Here is a 17,715-nt window from a genome sequence, read left to right on the forward strand (position 1 = left end):
ATATGATTTAGAAAACTCACGAGAAATACAATCTATTGTGTTTACCCATACTTCTGGCCTTCCCATTCTTGGTTCTTTCTTCCTGGTACTCTAAGATTCCTTCTTTTTTCTTTTCTTCTTTTCTTTTCTTTTCTTTTCTTTTCTTTTCTTTTCTTCTTTTCTTTTTTCTTTTTTTAAGATTTCATTTATTTATTCATGAAAGATACAGAGAGAGAGGCAGAGACACAGACAGAGGGAGAAGCAGGCTTACTGTGGGGAACCTGATGAGGACTTGACCCCAGGATCCTGGGATCACAAACTGAGCCAAAGGCAGATGCTCAACCACTGAGCCACCCAAGTGCCCTATCATTTCTTTTCTGTGTCACGAACTTTCTCTAGTCATTCTCAGTCATTTTTGTTAGCAAAAAATTCTTTTAGTTTTCCTACATCTGAGAATGTCTTTATTTTTCCTTCATTCCTGAAGGTAGTTCTACCTAAAGGATTTGGATTTGAGGTTAATATTTTTTTTCTTTCAATACCCCAAAAGTGTGTGTCATTCGCTTCTGACCTCTGTTCTTTCAGATGAGCAACCCACCATCATCATTGTTCCCACATTGCTTGTTTCTTTCTGGCTGCTTCTAAGATTCTTCAATTTATCTTTAGTATCTAGAATTTTAATTACAAAGTGATTGGCATGAGTTTCTTTGGTTATTTTACTTGGGTTTTATGCAGTGTATGTCTTTTCACCAAATTTTGAAATTTTTAGACATTATTTCTTCACAGATTCTGTCAGCCCCGCACTCTTCCTCTTGTCCTGGGATGCTAGGCATATGAATGTTGGGTCATTTCTGTAGAGCTCCTCCAAGTGGAAAATGTAAACATGTTCCTTAACAGACCAAAAAATACAGTCTCTCTAGGGCATATAAAAGAAAAAGCAAAAGCATATGAACTTAAAATACTGCTTAAAAGGTATCTCAGTATTCTATCTTACTTAGAAAAGTATTTAAGTAAGGGTATCTGGGTGGCTCTGTCTGTTAATTAAGCATCTGCCTTTGGCTCAGGTCATGATCCCAGGACCCTGGGATTGAGTCCTGCATTGAGCTCCCTGCTCAGTGGGGAGTCTGCTTCTCCTTCTGTGTTCCTGAGCTCATTCATTCCTTCTTTTAGTTTTTTGAAAAATGTATTTATTTGAGAGAGAGAGAGAGAGCAAGCTTGAGCGGGAGAGGGGTAGGGGAAAGAGGTGGAGGGAGAGGGAAAAGCAGGCTCACCACTGAGCAGGGAGCCCTGATGTGGGGTTCCATCCCAGGACTCCTGGTATCATGACCTGAACTGAAGGCAGATGATTCACCTACTGAGCCACCCAGGCATGCCTCCCCTCACACAAGCTCCTTGCTCTCTCTTTCAAATAAATAAATAAATAAATAAATAAATAAATAAATAAATAAATAAATAAGTAAAATCTTAGCAAAAATAAAAGGAAATGTATCTAATTGTCTATTTAATGATCATCCATCAATTAATTCAACTGAGTATCAGTGCAAGGTTCTGAGTTAACGAATGATCCACTCTGAGCATATGGGGGAAAGCAGTTAGTCCTGCCTTTTGCACCCCTGTTAAAGAGTTTTGAATTGTCTGCCCCCTCCTAGCTTACCATGAACCCTGTTGAAAGTGAGTGTAATTTTTTTTCAGACTATGAAGTTTTACAGGAATGTATACACTGGGTTATGATAGAAGCAACTGTGTAGCTCTGTGCTGGTTACTCCACAAAGCAATAGGATTATCAAGAAGAAAAGAGTCTCAGGCAGTGATGAATCTACTGCAAGAGGTAACATATTAATATATACTTGTAAATCTATGCAATGTATTCTGTAGTGTTCACATGTACCAGGTGCCCTGAGAATATAGACAGCCAGGAAGTCTTTCCAAGTGGATTTCAGTTGGCTTCACAGTCTGACCTTGGACATTCATTCATTGCTCATTTACTCCATCCACACATATTCATGGAGTACTTAATACGAGGCAACAGTGCTACACCATATAGAGCAAGCTCACTGTGTTCACTGTTTAGCAGGAGTTTAAAGGAAAGAGAAGAGAGAGGAACAAACATTCTTGGCCTGGAAAGTGACCATCCTGTGGACCCTGCTTGAAGGACTGGGGGCAGGGAGAGCAGCCAGGGGAGCCACCAGGTGAAAGGGCACCAGAAAAGGGCCCAATAAATGTTTCCTTGTGTGAACATACAGATGAAGACAGAAAAACAAGTTATCCTAACAAATCCCAGCCTTCCTAGGAATTCACCCTAGCTTGAGACCACTTGCTTCAGAAGGTGGCAAAGGAACAACTAGGAGTGAGGTGGAATAAAATACAGCTTCTGTCCAACCTGGTATAGTTCCTCTCTAAGGGTTCTATTGTAGTTATTAAGGCAAAAAAAATTATTCATTTCTGTGAGTTCACAGAGTTTTTTGCCTCTGTAAATTTGGGCAAGACCCTCAACTCCCCATTTGCAAATAGCGATAGTATTTGTGTGTATATATATATATATGATTTTATTTATTCATTTATTTGAGAGAGAGAGTGGGGGGCAGTAGAGGGAGGAGGAGAAGGAGAAGCAGGCTCCCTGATGTGGGGCTCCATCCCAGGACTCTGAGATCATGAGCTGAAATCAAGAATCGGACATTTAACTGACTGAGCCACCCAGGTGCCCCAGGATAATATATTTTTTTAAGATATTGAGAGTAAGTTTCTCCTATATAGTCTAGCATGATCCTTACTACGGGGTTAGCATTCTGCAAATTGTATTTCCTTTTTCTTTTCTCTCCTCAGGTGATAAGCAGGACTTAGACAATTTGAAATTTACTGTTCTGGGGATTTAATTCTGGATTGAAAGTGTCAGCAGGATTGGTTCCTTCTGCATAATGTGAGGGAAAATCTGTCCCTCTCCTAGCATCTAGCCTGTGCTCAGGTGTATCCTGTGTCTTCACAGTTTCCCTCTGTGAACTTCTCTGGGTCAATGTCAGTCCTATTGGATTAGATCCCATCCTAATGGCCTTATCTTAGTTTGGTCATTTATAAAAAGTCTTATTTTCTAAAGATTTTATTTATTTATTCACGAGAGGCACAGAGAGAGAGAGAGAGAGAGGCGCAGAAGGAGAAGCAGGGTCCATGCAGGGAGCCTGATGCAGGACTTGGTCCCAGGTCTCCAGGATCACACCCCGGGCTGAAAGTGGCACTAAACCGCTGAGCCACCCAGGCTGCCCAAAAGTCTTATTTTCAAAGAAGGTCACATTTACAGGTATTGGAAGTTAGGACTTCAACCATTTTAGTGGGCCATTTCAACCCATAATGTCTGCCATCCACAAGGGTTTCTCCTGAGATGTGAGGGGCTGAAGCCAGCCTACAAGTGGTTGCTGGTCTTGGGGAGCATGCTAATACCTCAGAAGGGAGGGCCCAGGGCCCATTCTTCCTCCCACCCCTGCTCCTCCGAACCCCCTTCAGTATATGTGACCTACCACAGGACCTCTTGGCAGGAAACAGTGGTATGGTGCCCTGTGGTTCTTCCTCTGTGCTACCACACTGATACCATTCCTTGCTAGGGGACCAGGAAGGCCTGCACTCAGACAAGAGAGAGTGCTGGCCCAATAAGAATAGAACCTGTCGGTGCTGGATGAATGTGACTGTCCCTCGGGGAGAAGAAGCCACATACCCCTGGCACACTGAGCACTGAGGCCCGAATGGGGCCACCACTAGCACATGCTGTGAAGGTCTAGGCTGTCAGGGTCAGTAGCCCAGGGTGGCTCTGGCATATTATTCACCTGAGCAGATGGTTGAGACAAAGGATCCAGAATCTCACACCCTGGTGAGGTGCGAAAAGAAGCCAAATTCAGTACCATGGAACCTCAAACAAAGCTTTCATCAGACTCCATGAACATAATTGCTCCAATGCCCATTTTAGCAAGCATCTTGGCCATGGCTGGAATTAGCGTTCTCTGGAAAAGCTATTCCAGTCAGATAGGAAAGCTAAGAAGGCTCACAGCAGCACTTGCTGTCAATCTCTTCTGCACGGCCAGCTGCTGGGGACCCAGGCGACACAGCATTTATGGTCTCCAATATCCCTTCACCCCTGGCCGCTTGCTGTCCAGAAAGTGTAGACGGCCCTGGCCCCCAATCCTCCAGGACCCCCTATTTCTTCCCGAGAACACATACACAAAGGAGTGTGCGTATGTGTATGCTTAACCTATTTATGTATCCCTCTCTGCCACTGTATCCCACTCCTGACCCCACCTTTGCAGATTGCCTTTGTTAAATGAGTAATTTTGGTTGGAACTGTCCTTGTCTGGAGAATGTCCTTGTTTTGCATTGCATGCATTTTTAATTTACTAAACTAATGTCTTTGGTTTCTTCCAATACCATATGGTACTGGTCCCCATTTTACCCATTTTCCTCTCTCAGTGAAGGATACTCTGTCTGCCTGCACTTTCCGGTCACACACAGACATATCCCTTTACGGGATACACTTGAGGAAATCTTTAGAAAGGGTTGGAATGGAGTTGAAGCCTCAGTCTGCACACCCACATCCACACAACAACTGAGCAGTATTCAACTTTCTAATTTGGTAACACCCTAAGAGACAAAATGATATATTCCTTTTCATTACCTTGTTTTACGAAGTGCTTTGGATTTTTCTGTATGTAAATTTCTTGTTCATTTTTTTTCACTCATTTCTGATCTGGGATTTCTGTCTTGGTCCTTTTTTTTTTTTTTTTTTTTTAAGATTTTATTTATTTATTCATGAGAGACAAAGAGGCAGAGGGTGAAGCAGGCTCCATGCAGGGAGCCTGACATGCGACTTGATCCCAGATCTCCAGGATCACACCTTGGGCCAAAGGCAGATGCTTAATCGCTAAGCCACCCAGGGATCCCCTGCCTTGGTCTTCTTGATTTAGAGGAGTTCCTTTTCTCTTCTAATTACTAATCCTCTGTTTCCAACATCATATATAACTTTCTGCCATTCTATCAGCTGTTAATTAACTTTACCCATGGTAACCTTCATTGAACAAGAATCCTTAATTGTGATATATGTACTTTCAGGAATATAGATCAATGAAATAAAACTGAGAGTCCAGAAAGAAATCCTCATGCTTACAGTTAATTGATTTCGGGCAAGGTGCCAAAGCAATTCAGTAAAGAAAGAGCAATCTTTTCAACACATGGTGCTGGGACAACTGAATATCCACACTATGAGATAAGAGAAAATATATGTTGGACTCTCAATCAGTTCCTGACATTGGGCTCCTGAAATCCTCGTAATTTCCTGGGTGGTAGGAGTGTCTTTTGTTCTAATGAGGCGACTCTGGGTGTGTTCCTGGTGGTCCCTAGATGAGGGTCACCATCAAACCAAGACATGAATAGAAGCCTGGAATGTTTGACCGCCCGCCCCCCCCCCCCCCATCCCCAACTATCCTCAAGAGATGGTAGAGGGTCTGGAAATAAAATTTTTATTGTGCATGAAAAAGAAACGTGACAATAATATGTTAAATAAGCCAATCGTGAAGAACCACATATTCTATGATTCCATGTGTATGAAATATTCAGAGGAAGTAATTCTATTGAGATGGTAGATTAGTGATTGCCTGGGGTAGGGTGGGAGAGGTAGAGGGATTTGGAGGTGATGTCTAAAAGGCACAAGATTTCTCTGTGGAGAGGATGAAAAAATTTCTAAAACTGCGGTAATAGTTATGTGCCTTTGTGAAAATACTAAAACTTACTGAATTTTACACCTTAGGTGGATGAATCATACGGTATGTGAATTAAATCTTGATAATAAAGCTGTTACCAAGAAAAAAGAATATTACAATCAACCCCAACCGCTCGTCAACTGTATTGGACATTTCCCCAATTAGCATTTCATATGCCCCTACAGATAGGCTCCAATTTCCAAGTTTGAATCTTTTCCTCAGATGGCCAAAATTGGCATACATGCTTACAAAGATATTGCTCATTGGATTTATTAGGTATTTAAAGGTTTTAGGAAAATCAGATGTATTAAATTTGTTAACATGTTTGGAAATATCTAAACAGTAGTTCCCAAACTGTGTGTGCCCATGGGGTGGGAGGGGTTAAAATTCCAATCCCCAGGTAGCAGTACACACCAATTAAATCAGTAGCTGAGGGTAAAAGTAAGGGTAATGATTTTCTAGGTGATTCCAATGTGTTGTTGAGTCTGTGAGATTTAATTTAACCTTGTGAATTGTGAAAGATGTTTCGAGAGGTTCTACTTTGTTAAACTTAGGAGTTTAATTATTTCTAATGTGGGAATAAAATGAAAGGTTTACCCAGAAATCATATTTTAAATTGAATAACAAGACTGGCAAGTTGAACTTCAGATAAAACTTTTGAAAACGTATCATTGAATTTTTAAAGTACCTACTTTCTAGATATTGAATATCAGAAATGGGACTATTTAGATCAGACAAGGTGCAGTCTACTTTCCTCCACCAGGGACGTCGTCCCCGTAGGACTGACACTTCCCAGGGACAGCGGGGTCCCGGAAGGTTTCACCAGCAAGTGCTTGGGATCGAGGAGAGCTCGAGTTCTGGAGTCTCTTTTCCCCCCACGGCCCGGAAAAGGATCGCACTGGCCAGGAAGTTTTGCCTGGCATCCCCGCAGCCCGGGCGGCGGCTCCAGGGTGACTTGCCGGCCGGGCCCGCGCCGCCGCCACACGCAGGCGGGGGCAGCTCGGGACGCGCGGCCGCAGCGGAGATGAGCCCCGGGGCGCGGCGCGCGCGGCTCCTGCTGCTGCTGCTGCTCCTGCTCCTGTTCCTGCTGCTCCAGCTGCCGACCGTGGCCGCGCAGCGGCGGCCTCCGCGTGAGTCCGGGCGGCGGCGGGGACCGGAGCGAAATCCGCCTGGCGGAGCCCCCGGGGTCGCCCAGGGCGCGAGGAGCGCGCGGCCGCGAGCGCGGCCTCTGCCGGACTCTCCCGGGGGGGCTCCGCCGAGGGGTGCAAGACGGGCCGTGGGTCCCCTGTCCCCGGAGCGCGCCCCTCCGCGGCCCCGCCCCCACCCGCCGACTGTGACGCTGTTAACTACGCATCTGTGCGCTGCTCCTGCAGGCTGAGCTCGGATTGCTGGGTCCTCGGCCTCGGATCTGGGCGCTCTTGCTCTGCTGTTGGCCTTGCCTCGCTTCCCCGGTCGGGTCGTCCCCAAACGGGAAGTTCTTCTCCGCAAAGACGATTTAGGCCCGGCCGGGGGTTGGGGCTCGGGGCTGGCGGAGGGCCTTGCCTGTCGACCTCGGGGTGGGGTTGATCTCCCCACAACCCTGGCCTCACCGACTCCTGGCGGTTGTTCTTTTCTCTGAGAAAAGTAACATATCTGTGATTTCTGGACTTTTGAACTGAACGCAACGGTTCTCCTTTTCAGCGGGGGAGGGGTGTGGGTTTGCTATGTTTATTTATCGTACCACGTATAGTTAGCAGGCCCTTGCTAGAGGATGCAGCGTGATGATAAGGAGCACTTCACTCAGAGTTAAATCACCTTCCTATCTGTGATCTGGTTCAAATCGACTAAACATTTGGGAGGCAGGAGCCAGTCCTGGCCTGATTTTACTAGTGCTGTCTGGCCCTCGGGTTAGGTTCCTTCCCCAGGGTAGAAAGAATCTAGGCGATCTGGTTCTCTGATGTAAAATGAAGTACCACCAACTGTTCCTAATCTCTGTTGACAGCGACTCCTTACATACCTTTTTACACAGGAGGGTAGATGGAATGTGTATTCACATTTTCTAGATGACAAGAATGAGGCATGACCTGCTCTTCGGTGATTTTGTTCAAGGTTACCCTGGGCTTTGGAGGCAGAACCGGGGGTCTCCCTAGCTGTGGTTCTTAAATGTCACACCACAGTAGAGGCTGACACATACACTGGATGTGGAACAGAAATATTCTTTGTTCGCACGTATAAAGGGAATACAGAGCCTGTGTGGCATTGTTCCAGGCCCTGGGGAGATAGCAGGGAGCCAAGTCCTTGCCCTCTAATATTTTGCATTCTAGTCAGGGGATGACAATAAACGAACAAAAGGAATCAGAGCACCAGGTAGCAGTAGGAGCTGTAAGGACAGGTGAGGTAGGGAGCTAGGGCAGGCTTCTCTCAGGCTGGCAATAGAACAGAGATCTGAAGGAAGCAGGGGTGGTGCCAACTGGAAGCAGTGTTCCCTAGGCCAGCTGAGTGGACCCGGCAAGTTGAGTTGAAGCAGAGACTGCCACCTCGGGGCCACTGATACTTTTCTCTTGTGGGGACCAATAGCACATTCCTCTGGACTTGGATCTAATTTGCCCTGAGCATCAACTCCTGAGCTCAGCTGCCCCACTGGAGACCCTCTAGGATCTTATGGAGTTTGTTGGCTGCAGGGGAGATTGCCCTAAATGTGCAAAGCAGGGCAGAGGCTGGAAGTTCTGAGGGGGTGACAACAGCTGCACAGGGCAAGGGCACCCAGGCCTGTGGTGGAGAGAAGAGAGGCACTGCACCTCTGGTTACATGGGGTGGGCCCAGACACAGCAGGTGCAGCGAGTTGATCTCAGGGCTGTGGTCCCTTGGCCTCCCAGCCCTGCGTGTGGTGCATAGAGATGTCCTCTTGCCTTCTCCCCAGGATCCCATTCTCTGCGCTACCTCTTCATGGGTGCCTCAGTGCCAGACCTTGGGCTGCCCCTGTTTGAGGCCCGGGGCTATGTGGATGACCAGCTGTTCGTGTCCTACAGTCACGAGAGTCGCCGTGCAGAGCCTCGTGCCCAGTGGGTCCGGACAGGGGCTGCCAGCCAGCTGTGGTTACAGCTGAGTCAGAGCCTGAAGGGGTGGGATCACATGTTCATCGTCGACTTCTGGACCATTATGGACAATCACAACCACAGCAAGGGTACGGGGAGACGGTCCTCACCTTTCTGACATGGGCAGAGTATTTCTCTACCTTGAGGCATCTGGGGGAGTAAGCAGGCAGTCTGTGGTCCTTTGGGCCCTGGGCATGCTGAGACAGGGGCTTCCTCCTTTGGTTTCAGTAACGAAGCTCGGGGTATCGTCGGAGTCCCACACCCTGCAAGTGATCCTGGGCTGTGAGGTGCAAGAGGACAACAGCACCACAGGGTTCTGGAAGTATGGGTATGACGGACAGAACCATCTGGAATTCTGCCCTGAGACGCTGGACTGGAGAGCAGCGGAGCCCAAGGCCCAGGCCACCAAGCTGGAGTGGGAAGTGAACAAGATTCGGGCCAAACAGAACAGGGCCTACCTGCAGAGGGATTGTCCTGAGCAGCTGCGGCAGCTGCTGGAGCTGGGAAGAGGGGTTCTAGACCGGCAAGGTATGAAGTGCCCTTCTGCCCTCCCCACCCTGTACTTTCCTGATGTGGTGAAGGGGGCGCGGGGCGAGGTCCCAGGCAGGGGTTGCCGAGGGGGTGCCGAGGGGGGGACTCTCTGGGCAGGACCTGAGGTCTGAGGATACAGCCGAGAGCCATGGTTTTCATTTTATTTCCTCCCTACGTGTGGCTGAGGAAGAAGTATCTGTGATCTTTTGATTTAAATATACTGTGCATATTTACACCTTTTAGAAATTCAGAGACGTCAATTATCACATTAATGCCAAGTCAAGAAATTACCCAGGGAGACAACCAGTCAGAGTAGGAGAATCCTTTGGTGGTTAAAGAAGAGATGGTCCCTGAAGGCTGCCAATCTTCCGGGGGCCCCTTCTCACCTGAATACTTATTGGGTTGAAACCAATAAGTAGAATTTGCCAATAGGGCTTATTCAGCCCAATCCACATACAGGGTGATTTTATCTGATTCAATTTCCTGTACTGACAAAGAGCAGAAGCCATGAGCTACATGTCCACACATTTGTATAGGGGATGGGAGGATGGGCTTGGCTTTTGTCCCTGTAGCACCACATCAGAGCTGGTTCCTGCCACATGGTTTAGGCACAAAATGGTGACTCTCCTACAGCTTTGTCTGAATAAGGTTGTCTTCTTCCTTTAACCCAGAGAGGAGGGGAAGTGAAAGTTTGAGGCTTCCTGGAAAGGGTAGAAAGCTCCCCTCTCTAGAGCCTTCCTCCTTCCTGTCCAGTGCCCCCTCTGGTGAAGATGACTCATCATGTGACCTCGGCAGTGACCACCCTCCGGTGTCAGGCTCTGAGCTTCTACCCCCAGAACATCACCATGAAGTGGCTGAAGGACAGGCAGCCACTGGATGCCGAGGATGTTGAGCCTAAGGATGTGCTGCCCAACGGGGATGGGACCTACCAGAGATGGGTAGCCTTGGCTGTGGCCCCTGGGGAAGAGCAGAGATACACCTGCCAGGTGGAGCACCCAGGCCTGGATCAGCCCCTCACTGCCAGTTGGGGTATGGATGGGAGCCAGGTGCTAAGGAAATCTGTTGTGGGTGGAACCAGAGGGGTTAGCGTGGCAGTGAGGGGGTTCTGCATGAGGCTGGGGCCATGGTTACAGCTTGAACTAGCTTTTGCTCTTTCAGAGGCCCCGATGTCCGGCACCCTGGTCGTTGGCATCATCAGTGGGATTGCTGTTTGCATCATCGTCCTTTTTACTGGAATTCTGTTCAGAATCTTAAGAAAGAGGCAGGCTTCAAGTGAGTAGGGAGGAGGAGGAAGTCTCCTGGTCCCTCAGAATCCAGGACACACTAATTCATCAGGAAGTGGGGCCACGGGGGAGGGCAAAGTGGCTTTGGCAGGCATCCGTGGGAGGCCTCTTCCCCTTTTTCTCTTTGGGAACACTGGTTCCACTGCCACCCCAGGAGTGGGAATTCATGCTTTTCCCCAGAATGAAAGCTCCAAGGTGGACAAACTTCTTGTGAGCACCTGCTGTTTTGTAAGATGCTATATAAAGTAGTGCTCAGGCTCCAAGGTTGAATTCATCATCGTTGCTATTCTCAGAACTCACATCTAGAGAGCAACAAGATCCGTAGCACAAGTAAACACAAAGAATATTCTCTGGGGTGTCAAAGGAAGGAATGGCCATGTTCTGCTGGGGATTGGCAAGGTGTTCTGGGCCGTGAGGTGGATTGCTCCAGAAGGGGTGGGGAACAGGGGGAGGAGGTCTACACAGTTGGAGCCACCATGCAAATGGCCAAGCATGAGGCGTAGAGGGAAGTGAGAAATGACTGTGCCTCATCCTGTCAGTCACCAGGGCGCCTTCCTGCCCCTTGACCATCTGTGGTGTGGGGGAAAGAGGGACAGATGGAAGCCAGCCATGCAGAGCTCTGGGGGCCTCCAGGATGGCAGCTGAGGGGCCCTGGGAAGCCAGGACAGGGACAGTCAGGTGTACAGAGTCAGCAGTTGGAGCAGGAGTGTCAGGAGGTGAGATTGGGAGGCAAGGAAGCCTGGGAGAAGCTAATAAGCAAGGTGAGAGGTGAGGCTGTGGGAGCCCTGGGAGCTGTCCAGGCAGCAGTGGTCCCAGTGGGGGTGAAAGGGTGAGGGGGGCGAAGGCCAGGGATGAGGCAGCAGGTGCTCGGCCTGTGATGCCCCTTCCTGTCTCTTGTCTCTACAGGAGGAGCCATGGGTGACTACGTGCTGGCCGAATGTAAGTGAGGGGCAGCCTGCAGGCCCCTGGGGGAGACTCAGAGAGGGAATGCCCCTGTGACATTCCTCCAGCTCCAGGGCAGAAGCGTGCCCAACAAATGGGAGCTGCCCCAGGAACTCTCTGCTTACTGCCTTCCTTGTTCATCTTTCAGAAGTTTCTCCCACTTAGGTTTTTGAGTTCCTACAGGCCAGTGAGTCCCAGCGCTGGCTCAGGGCAGAACTGCCTCTCTTGAATCTCGAGCTGCCTCTAGAGTCTGCCTTCATTTCTGCATGACTGCAGGCTCCATAGGCCCATGTCATCTCATCTCCTACCTCTGGAATGGGGGCTCCTGAAATTTTGGGGACTCACAAGTTCCTTTCAACATTTGAGAAAAGCGATGAACTTTCTCCTCAGGACATAACTCTCATATCCTTACCAGAATTTTGCACACACATCCAGGCATTTCCTAGGCCCATTTGTTTCCTTTTGATTCTTTCTCTTTCTCTCTTTCTCTGTCTCATTCTCTCTGTTTTCCAGTAATTCACCTGTCACCAAGCCCTGTGGTCTCTTCCATCAGAGGGTGAAAAGGGTCATTGTACAGCAATGAAGGCCGTGCACTGCACAACCCAAGAAGGCGCCTTTCCCAGAAGAGCCATTGTGGATGCCTGTGTTTATTTATAATAGTTTTCCAGAAAGTGGGTGGGAAGAGTCTTGAGGAGGGCTATCTTTTTCTAATTGGTGGAAAAGCATCACATAGACTCCCTCAGATTCATGATTTACATTAATGCATTCACAATTCCTCTCTGGTATGCCAGGCTTGAAATAACACAGTAATTTCCTACTTGCTCTCTGCTAAAGAAATGATAATGAAAATGATCACGAGGATGATGGTGGTGATGATAAGGTGGCTGACAATTATTTAAAAAATAGTAAATAAATAAATAAATAAATAAATAAATAATAAAATAGACTTACCTTCTGCCAGACTGAGTTCTGAGCACCTACATGCATTATAATTCTTACAATAATTCTCTGATGTCAGTACTATTATCCTATTTTTATTTATTTATTTATTTATTTTTTTTAGATGAAGAAAATGAAGCACGGAGTGTCTCACAGCCTGCCAGGGCTAGAGGCAGATTTCCAGCTCATCAGTCTGACTCTGATCCATCTCACACGCCACTGCATCCAGACGGTTGAACTGTGCCCAGGAAATGGAAAAAGGAGGGACATGGCTCTTCTGTGGTCCCAGTGTTTTACTGCTCAGTGAGCTTGACCAAGATGGAGGGCAACAGCAGAAAATAAGCTCAGTCATTTCCTTTCAAAGTCTCTGGTGAGAGAACTCCAGGATGTGGATCTCACTGGTCTGCCACCACCCGTCTGCTCTGTCTGGCATCTGTCCTAGGCCCCAGGGTCAGGACGGTGATCGGTGGTGCCAGTTAGTGGTTATGGTGGACCTTGAACTATTTTCGCTCTGCTGGTGCCTCCAGAGTCAGAACCCTGGTGGCATTTCCCTCCATGAAACAGAGCAACCTCTGTCATATTAAAGATGGCAAAATGGAAGCCACTGAGTGGCCTGGAGATACCCTGGCATCTTCCTGGGGTTCCCAGGAGTCTGGTTCTCTTCCCCAATTGTGCATATTAAAAAAAGAAACCTATAGGGATGTCTGGGTGGCTCAGTCGGTTAAGTGCTTAAGCGTCTGCCTTTCAGCTCAGACTGTGATCTCAGGGTCTTTGGTTTGAGCCCCATCAGGCTCCCGCTCAGCAGTGAGTTGGCTTCTCCCTCTACCCCTACACCAATCAAACTTCCTGCTAGTGCTCTTTTTCTCTCAAATAAATAAATAAAATCTAAAAAAAGAAACTGCTTTAACCAGGCTGCTCAGGAATTACTGGATTCTGGAAAAGTAATTCATCTGACCATGTTCAAAAGCATACTAACATAGACACCCAGATGGCATGTGATTATTTTATGCTGCTCTGTACATTTGTCTGCATAACTCTGGAACAAGGCATTCTGTCTTGGAGGGTAGGTGCCTCAAAAGATCAAATAAAGCTCAACAGTTTGGTGGGTATTGAATTTGGGCAAAGAGACCTCAACCATTTTTTTTTTTAACTTTTTTTTTCTAAAAAAAGAAAACATTGGTTAAGTTCTGCTGGGAGATACAGGCAAAAATTCTTGGCTATGTTTTAGCAATGTAGTCTTACAGGGTTGAGTGTGCTTAACAGAAGGTTACTAAGTTGAATGGAGAAAAGTACATGTAATTTGTGCTTATTGTAGAAAAACTGAAAATGAGTTAAATTGAAACTATCATTCCATTAGTTAGTGATAAACCCTATTAACTATTTGTGTATTTCCTCTCAGTACTGCTATATTAAAATCAACAAATACATATAAAATCAAGAAATATATTTTAATAAACATACAATTAATTCTGTTGTGTAACTGCATATTTTTTTAGAGGGGGAGATGGGTAGAGGGAGAGAGAGAGAGAACTTAAGCAGGCTCCATGTCCAGCACAGAGCCCAGAGGGCCCCTGCATGATTTTTCTCATGTACTTATCAATGTTACGGACTAATCAATCTAATCATTGGGTCATTGGTGGGACATTGATACTGTTTCCAATTTTTTTACATTTTGCTTTATGGAATGTCTTCATTAAACTCTGGTAGCTAAATTAATTGTTTTTCCTTACTCTAGAAACATTATCATCGGAGCTGTAATATGTTGGTTATTTTACCTGCAAACACACTGACAAATTCTTTCTCTTTATTTTATTTTTTTTAAAGATTTATTTGAGAGAGAGTGAGTGGGGAAGAGAACACAAGCAAGGGAGGAGAGGAAGAGGGAGATGCAGGCTCCCTGCTGAGCAAGGATCCTGGGATCATGACCTGAGCCAGAAGCAGACACTCAACTGACAGAGTCACCCAGGTGCCCAAATTCTTTCTCTTTATATATCATTCTGTACTCAGAACAGATTGCCAAAAAGCTTCCCTTGCTCTTCTAGCTCATTAAGATATGTTACAATTAATTAGGCGGTGGTGTGTTTTATATTGGTTTTCTCTCACACAGGCTGAGATTTCCAGAAACGTGCTAGTCTTCACAGTGGCAGATTTGCTAACCATTGGCAACTGTAGCCTGTTACCTTTCTTTTTATAATGGGAGTTATAAAGCTCTATTTTCTTTGAGTGTTTCTTAGCCTAATTTTTCTGCCCTTGTTCATCAATGCTTAAGGTCAACTACATTTAAAAAGTCAGGGACACCTGGATGGCTCAGTGGTTGAATCTCTGCCTTTGGCTCAGGTTGTGATCCTGGGGTCCTGGGGTCAGTTCTGCATTGGGCTCCTCAGGGGGACTGCTTCTCCCTCTGCCTATGCCTCTGCCTCTCTCTCTCTCTCTCTCTCTCTCTCTCTCTCTCTCATGAATAAATAAATAAAATCTTAAAAAAAAAAAAAATCAAAGACCTGTATTTTAAATTCCTGATCCTATTTTGCCTCTGGCAAAACCACCCACAAACAAAACGCGGTAGAGAAGGGTTCCACCTGGTGGCTATGGTGGAAAGTGTCACGGAGGTCATGTGACTGAATAGAGCTGGGGCGAGTTTTTGGCAGGGATAGGGGTAGATGGAGAAGAGGTGTGCACTGGAGATCCTTTGTGGGGGAAAAACCCCTGAGAATTTGAAGAAATAAGAAACAAGTCACCAGCTAGTTCGATCACAGGGCACCGTTGAGCTACCTGAGCTGAGAACAGAACAGAAGAAAACCTTTGTTAATGTTTGAAGTTCAGGTGCAGTCATTGGTTAAGATCTGCTGGGAGATACAAGCAAAAATTCTTGGCTATGTTTTAACAATATAGTCTTACAGGGCTGAGTGTGCTTGATGCACCACAAAACATTCTTCACATACACACACATACGCATTTGAAAAACATAAGGCCTTCTCTAAAATGCTGGAAAATTCTTATAAGCTACCATTTTTAAACTATCAGTTTTTTCTAATCACTCTCTAATCTAATAATGACCAGAACTCAAGAACATGTGACTCTAAACATTTAAGATATTCAAATCGATGGACAGGTATTTGAGGCTTTGATTCCTTCTGTAGACTTTGGGACATTATATTTTTGTTTCTCTTTTGGAATCAGTGTTAATGATTCATTATTAATAAATTTGTGTGACAGTTTTGTTACAAAGTCTGGGTTGACTTGACATCCTGCATGCATGCCTTCCATGGCATGAATATTTTCTAAAACTATTTTATTTATTTTTTTTCAGCAAATAAGGATTACCACTTACTAGATACCAGGCCTTTGTTTGGTATGTTGTTTCTGAAGAATCCAGTGAAGTAAGAACCATGGTTATTTCATTACCCTTATTTTGTAGTGTGGAAATGAAAGCACAGAGAGGTTGCATAACTTGCTGAAAGTTACATAGCTAGAAAATTATTGTGCTCAATTTTTATTCTAGCTCATCTGGCTCAGAGTCAAGGCCATTTTGAAACAGTATCAATGTCCCACCAATGACCCAATCAAGGCCATAACCACTCTGTAATACCTGTTTCTGTGTCAAGAAAACATGTTGTGTAGCATTGTTACCATGTCTTTGAAATGCTCCTGGTGGCAACACCTCTGATATTTGCTGTGGTGAGGAGAAAATCTGTTTTAACATTTCAGAATTTGCCATATCCCTATAACTTTTTCATAAATATGTGGAAATGTTTTCTTTAGGTGTATTTTTTTAATCTAAGGATTTTTTTTCCTAATGAACAAATTTTTAATGAATAAATTCAAATTTCTATTTATTCTCTTTACCATTAAGGCAGAAATTTGGGTATGAATAGCCTTGAAACACCTATGATCATTTTATTCACCAGATTTGGGTAGAAACTATTGTTGTTGTTGTTGTTTAAGTATTGTTATTTTTTAAATATGAAAGTCTAGGTTGATCCTAAGAGTCTAAAAAAGATTTTTGGAGTCTTCTGTGTACTCTTGGTGGGACGGGGTAAGGGTGGGGTGGGTAAGTCCCTGTATCTGTATAAACCCCAGTGTAAGTCTCCTTGGTTAACCTTACTTTATGGGTTGAATAAGCATCCTGAACTTTATTCCTTAAACAGTTACCACAATGGCATTTTCAAAAAGCAGTCAATAACCAACTTTGATACTGCCACCTTTGGTCTTGACAATATGTACAAGAGAGAGCATCTGTTTTAAATACAGATGTAACACTTAATGGTCTTTCCTTTGGGTATGTGTGGAATCACAGTAATTAATTAATCACATTTAATTTCACCATTAAAACAAGTGTAAAATACTTTTTGTGCTTTGTGTATGTGATTAAGAAAGCATTCCAGAGAATGTTGAAAATGAAATTTAATTAGACACATAAATATTTTGAAACAAATAAATGTATAAGTAAAGATATTGACCGAAATTCTCTGTCCAAGGAACTTTCTTTTGATAGGTCAAAATAAACTGAGAATAGGAGCAAGGCCACACCACACAAAGACGGCAGGGAGTGGAAGGGATAAAAACTTACAGTAAAATGTTTGGACTGAAAGGAAAAAGTAGACCATTTTCTAGAACAGGAAGGAGAGCAAGTAGGGAAAGATATGGTATATGTTATGGACACAGATATGCCAATGGGAATGAAAATTAAATTTAAGGAAAGTGAATAAGGCAATGGGTATTCATACCAAGAAAAAGGTTAGGTGGCTGGAAAAGAGAAATGCATTGAGGCCTTAAATTGCAATAAGATCCATCAGCCGGTGGCTGGAAAAGCCATCTGTCCCAGACCAGGAGTGATATCCCCAAATGCTTGAAAATAATGTTTTTATAAAGCCCTAGAAACTAAGTTGGGTCAGGTTGAACTTACACCTTTCTTTGACTGTAATATAAATAAAAAATATTTCTTCCCTAGGATTTCTTCTCACAATTATACATGTAAAAGTGATGATGTAGAGGCACCTGGGTGGCTCAGTGGTTGAGCGTCTGTCTGCCTTTGGCTCAGGTCATGATCCCAGCATCCTGAGATCCAGTCCCTCATCAGGTCCTCCCAGAGAGTCTGCTTCTCCCTCTGCCTCTCTCATGAATAAATAAATGAAATATTTTTTTAAAAAAGTGATGATGTATATTGGGAATTCTCAACACTGAGCAAGTATCAGAATTATTTGTTGACCATATATATATAGGAATATAGGGATCCCT

General features: G+C 45.2%; 1 protein-coding gene and 1 long non-coding RNA gene across 9 annotated transcripts; both read left to right on the forward strand.

Moving 5' to 3' along the window:
* Nucleotides 1-6,411: 6,411 nt before the first annotated feature.
* Nucleotides 6,412-13,952, forward strand: HFE (homeostatic iron regulator). Of its 8 annotated transcripts, none has more exons than XR_005384413.1 (7): nt 6,412-6,841; nt 8,611-8,874; nt 9,014-9,313; nt 10,070-10,362; nt 10,475-10,588; nt 11,506-11,538; nt 12,605-12,714. XR_005384413.1 is itself a non-coding variant. In XM_038584331.1 (7 exons), exons 1-7 carry the CDS (start codon nt 6,427-6,429, stop codon nt 12,715-12,717), a joined length of 1,515 nt encoding a protein of 504 aa, XP_038440259.1. In that variant the 5' UTR covers nt 6,412-6,426; the 3' UTR covers nt 12,718-13,952. The 8 variants fall into 8 exon arrangements, 6 of the variants coding, with proteins under 6 accessions (XP_038440259.1, XP_038440260.1, XP_038440262.1 ...); XR_005384414.1 differs by having other exon boundaries at nt 10,070-10,302; XM_038584331.1 differs by having other exon boundaries at nt 10,070-10,345; nt 12,605-13,952.
* A 435-nt stretch (nt 13,953-14,387) lies between these two features.
* On the forward strand, nt 14,388-17,660 carry LOC111093991. The gene is made up of 3 exons (XR_005384416.1): nt 14,388-14,446; nt 15,788-15,857; nt 17,429-17,660. It is a non-coding gene; the product is annotated as an uncharacterized LOC111093991 (long non-coding RNA).
* Nucleotides 17,661-17,715: the final 55 nt, after the last annotated feature.

The sequence above is a fragment of the Canis lupus genome, chromosome 35 (assembly GCF_011100685.1).
Source record: "Canis lupus familiaris isolate Mischka breed German Shepherd chromosome 35, alternate assembly UU_Cfam_GSD_1.0, whole genome shotgun sequence".
Lineage (NCBI taxonomy): Eukaryota > Metazoa > Chordata > Mammalia > Carnivora > Canidae > Canis > Canis lupus.

Coding starts and splice junctions, on each gene's coding strand:
- HFE (XM_038584331.1), top strand. CDS start 6,427: ATGGGACTATTTAGATCAGACAAGGTGCAGTCTACTTTCCTCCACCAG. Junction 8,875..9,013: donor CAATCACAACCACAGCAAGG/GTACGGGGAGAC, acceptor CTTTGGTTTCAG/TAACGAAGCTCGGGGTATCG. Junction 10,589..11,505: donor AAGAAAGAGGCAGGCTTCAA/GTGAGTAGGGAG, acceptor TTGTCTCTACAG/GAGGAGCCATGGGTGACTAC.